This window comes from Pseudophryne corroboree, chromosome 7 (genome assembly GCF_028390025.1).
Source record: "Pseudophryne corroboree isolate aPseCor3 chromosome 7, aPseCor3.hap2, whole genome shotgun sequence".
Lineage (NCBI taxonomy): Eukaryota > Metazoa > Chordata > Amphibia > Anura > Myobatrachidae > Pseudophryne > Pseudophryne corroboree.
This window is the reverse complement of record NC_086450.1, coordinates 510751333-510755080: the sequence shown is the minus strand read 5'-3', so window position 1 is coordinate 510755080 and position 3748 is coordinate 510751333. Positions and strand designations below refer to the sequence as shown.

The following is a 3748-nucleotide window of genomic DNA, read 5'->3' as shown; positions in this document are numbered from 1 at the left end:
TTAAACAACAAGGTATAAATAAATATACATTTGAATTTTATTGATCAATTGTTCCTTTTTTCTACAGCGCCACCACTATTTTCCTTCTGTTGTTTTCTTGCTGTGGGTGTGACAACCCCAGTGGCAAATGCAGGATTTGCATGGGGGGGTTTCCAAAACTGGGCGGAGCCAATCACGGGGGTGGGGACTGAGGTGACCCAGTATATGCTGGGTCCGTAAAACTAGTGTGTGTGTGTGTGTGTGTGTGTGTGTATATATATATATATACACATATATATATATATATATATATATATATATATACATATATATATATATATATATATATACACACACACACACACACACACACATATACATAGCATATTAAACATGCATACATATATATATATATATATGTACACATACAATACACATATATATATATATATATCATATGTGTGTGTGTGTTTATATGTATGTATGTATATATATGTGTATATGTGTATGCACATAGATATATATGTACTATAATTAAAATAAAGTAAATTTTTATTGCACTTACAAGTGCCACCAGGAAGACAGCAGGCTGCAGAGGATGCTAGACAGCCATTAATAATACTCATGCAGCTAAAGAAAAAATAAAAAAAAAAAATTTTTTTAGTGGAGGGGGGTTTCTGGGTGCTCGGAAACCCCCCCTGGGTGCACCTCTGAACCCCTTTCTTATGGTGACTGCTGGTTATGGAAGCCCCCCTGTTCAGTGCCTGAATGGTATTATTACCTAATTCCAGCAGAAAGATGACGTCTTATGTGTCTCATTTACAGATGGGAATGAACAGAGTCAAAACGGAACAGCTCACCTCGAATATTAATATGGGGTATTTTGGCTTCTTACAAGGAATCTGCTTGTTGCAGCATTTATTTCACTATTGTAATGTAGGAATCATTATACAGAAAGAATGCAGCATGCAGGGGTTCAGTGAAGGTGGCGGAGAAGGTGTGTAAGTGTCTGATGGGGTCACACAGCTGATAGAAGGACAGACGCCCGGCCTCATAGTCCAGGTATACCCCCACTGTCTGCACAGGGGAATCTGGATCTACTTCTATATTTTTTTGTTTATTGTTATGAATTATTCTAAGGTCTGTCACAAACTCCAGAGCCCATGACTTGTTATTATACCCAATGTATGATTCATTACACTGTGTCTTTCTATCCATACTGTGACCGGCCACCCCTATCAGCCAGTCCTCTGCTTTACTCACATCCACTTCCCAGTAATGTTTCCCAGATGAGAAACTACAGGAGCTTAACACCTGGTGGACTCTAAACCTCTCTGGTCCATTCGGTCTATATTCAGGATAACCAGTAGGACCAGCAGATCTGCGATCCTCTGATATAATAATGTAGTTACTGGCTGTCTTTATATCCAGTAATATGTCTGCTTTCTCCATCACTGAGAGCTGTCTCTTTGTCTGTAGATCCATCAGATTATCAGCCAAGTGTAAAAGTCCTCTGTGTAACATCTGTGAGATTATTCCCTCATCCACACATCCAGCAACTCTTACATCACTGGTGACATCACAGCTCCTGTGACTGATGACATCACTCTCTGGTTCTTCCTTCAGGAAAGTTAATGGATCAGTGATGTTACAGATCTCCTCAATGCTACTAATCTTCCTGGACAGCTCGTCCTTCTGTTTCTCCAGCTGTGTGATCAGATCAGAGACTGAGAGTGACATCTGCTCTTCCTGTCTGGAGATCTCACCCAGGACCTCCCTCTCCATGGTGTCTAACTTCTCCCTGATGTCTCTAAACAGATCAGTGACTCTCGCAGTGACACCGGCGGCTTTCTCCTTCTCCTCTCTCCTGTGATCCTGCAGACGCTGCACTCTCCTCTCAGTCTCCTCTCTCTCAGACTTCAGGGTCTCAGTAACAGATCTCAGTTTCTTTTTTTTTCTTTCATAGACCACATTCAGAAGCTCCACGTGGTGACCCCGGTGGTCTCCGGCCACCCAGCAATATGTACAGATAGCGGCTGAGTCCTCAGAGCAGTGATACTTCATTATCTCTTTGTGTACGGAGCATTTTCTGTCGTCAAGGGAAACAGTGGGTTCAGATAAAACATGTTCAGCAGATTTACTGTGTTTGCTCAAGTGTTTGTCACAAAATGAAGCGTCACACTGCAGACATGTTTTAGTAGCCGGCACAGGAGAGTCACAGTAAGTACAGAAGATCCGGGTCAGCTCGGCTTCCAGGTTTGCAGACGCCATTCTAGGAAACAGGAAGAAATGAAACAAAATGTTCTTATTATACAGATCAGTGCAGAGGGTTGGGCTGAGCAGTAATGGACAGATATATGTGTTGTTGGACAGTGCCATGAAGAGCACCACTCTTCATGCAGCTGACAGGGGTCCATGGCTAAGGAATATGGCCAAGTACCAGAGGGGATGTGACCCACCACCACATAGGCTTGGCTAAACATCAGAGAGTGCTTGGCTTGGGCGCCTGTAATTACTGATAGTGCATGTATAATAACAGTAATTATTATACTTCATCAGATGTTGAATACCCCGAAGCTGAAAGTTACAGCTACAATACCTTCAACAGAGATTTCAAAAGGGATTTTTTAGGGCAAAGACCCAGCAGAAATCAGGGAAGGCGCAGGCATGTATGGAAGATCAGGAGGAGACAGGGTTGGGAGAAGAGAAAGGAGGAAGAGAGAAAGAGGAGCCGAGGGAACAGAGACTATACAGGAAATTAAACTCCTTCCAGATAATTCTCTTGGAATTGTCAATTTAACTAATAGGATTTTTACCCAAAATCAGATGTCTGTGCAACATAAAGGACTTTCCTCTTCACCCATCAGATTGTTTGTATGTGATAAAGAGAACAGTATAACAGCAGAATGACAATATCACTAGAAGAGAAATCGGTAGATGTGGCCAATTCTGACTGACATGCCCGATAATTGTTTAGTGTACGCTGCACTTTTGCCCAACAATCTTTGCTCCCAATTAGAGAATGCTGCACTGACTGTGTCATCCACATTGTTTAAAAATAAATCAGAAAATATAAAGTGTACGTACCTCACCCGAATACTGCTGTTATGTTGTATGGAGACACTGATTGGAGGATCAAAAGGTTTGTTTATAACGAAACAATTATTGGGCAGTGTGTACGCTGGACCTCAGCTGTTTTCTGGATGGCTTGGGTCGGTCAGAATCTTCTAGGGTGTACCTAGCTTGAGGGAGAAAAGAAAGCTGTTAAAGAAATCTCACAATGACACGATACCATAATAAAACCTTCCGACAAGGGAAGAAATGCGGTGTTTTGGCCAAGAACTGTATGTTTAAGAATTTAAAATAAAACTGGACAGTTGTAATTGCTACAAATCAATCTTTATAGGTCTCACTGTCTGCATATAGCTGTCCTGCAGCATCACTCTCTGCCCCCCGCTGCTGCAGCATCTCTCTCTCTTTCCTAGAAGCTGCAGCACATGTCTCCATTTCAAATACTGCAGCAGCTCTCTCTGCCCTAGCTGCTGCAGCACCTCTCTCTGCCCCGGCTTCTGCAGAACTTCTCTCTGCCCCGGCTGCTGTAGAACTTCTCTCTGCCCCAGCTGCTGCAGCACTTCTCTTTACATTGATGTTGCAGCACCTCTCTGCCCCAGCTGCTGCTACAGCACCTCTCTCTCTGCAGCACCACTTTCTACCCCGGCTACTGCAGCACCTCTCTCTGCCCCAGCACCACTTTTTGCCACAGCTACTG

The 3748-nt window shown here is 43.0% G+C and overlaps 1 protein-coding gene across 1 annotated transcript; it reads right to left on the bottom strand.

Annotated features, from left to right (window-relative positions):
• Window positions 1-455: 455 nt before the first annotated feature.
• LOC134943968 (tripartite motif-containing protein 6-like) lies at window positions 456-3219 on the bottom strand. The gene is made up of 2 exons (XM_063932520.1): window positions 3067-3219; window positions 456-2251 (listed from the first exon to the last, which is right to left on the bottom strand). The coding sequence occupies exon 2, from the start codon at window positions 2248-2250 to the stop codon at window positions 898-900; it is 1353 nt and encodes a 450-aa protein (XP_063788590.1). The 5' UTR covers window position 2251; window positions 3067-3219; the 3' UTR covers window positions 456-897.
• Window positions 3220-3748: the final 529 nt, after the last annotated feature.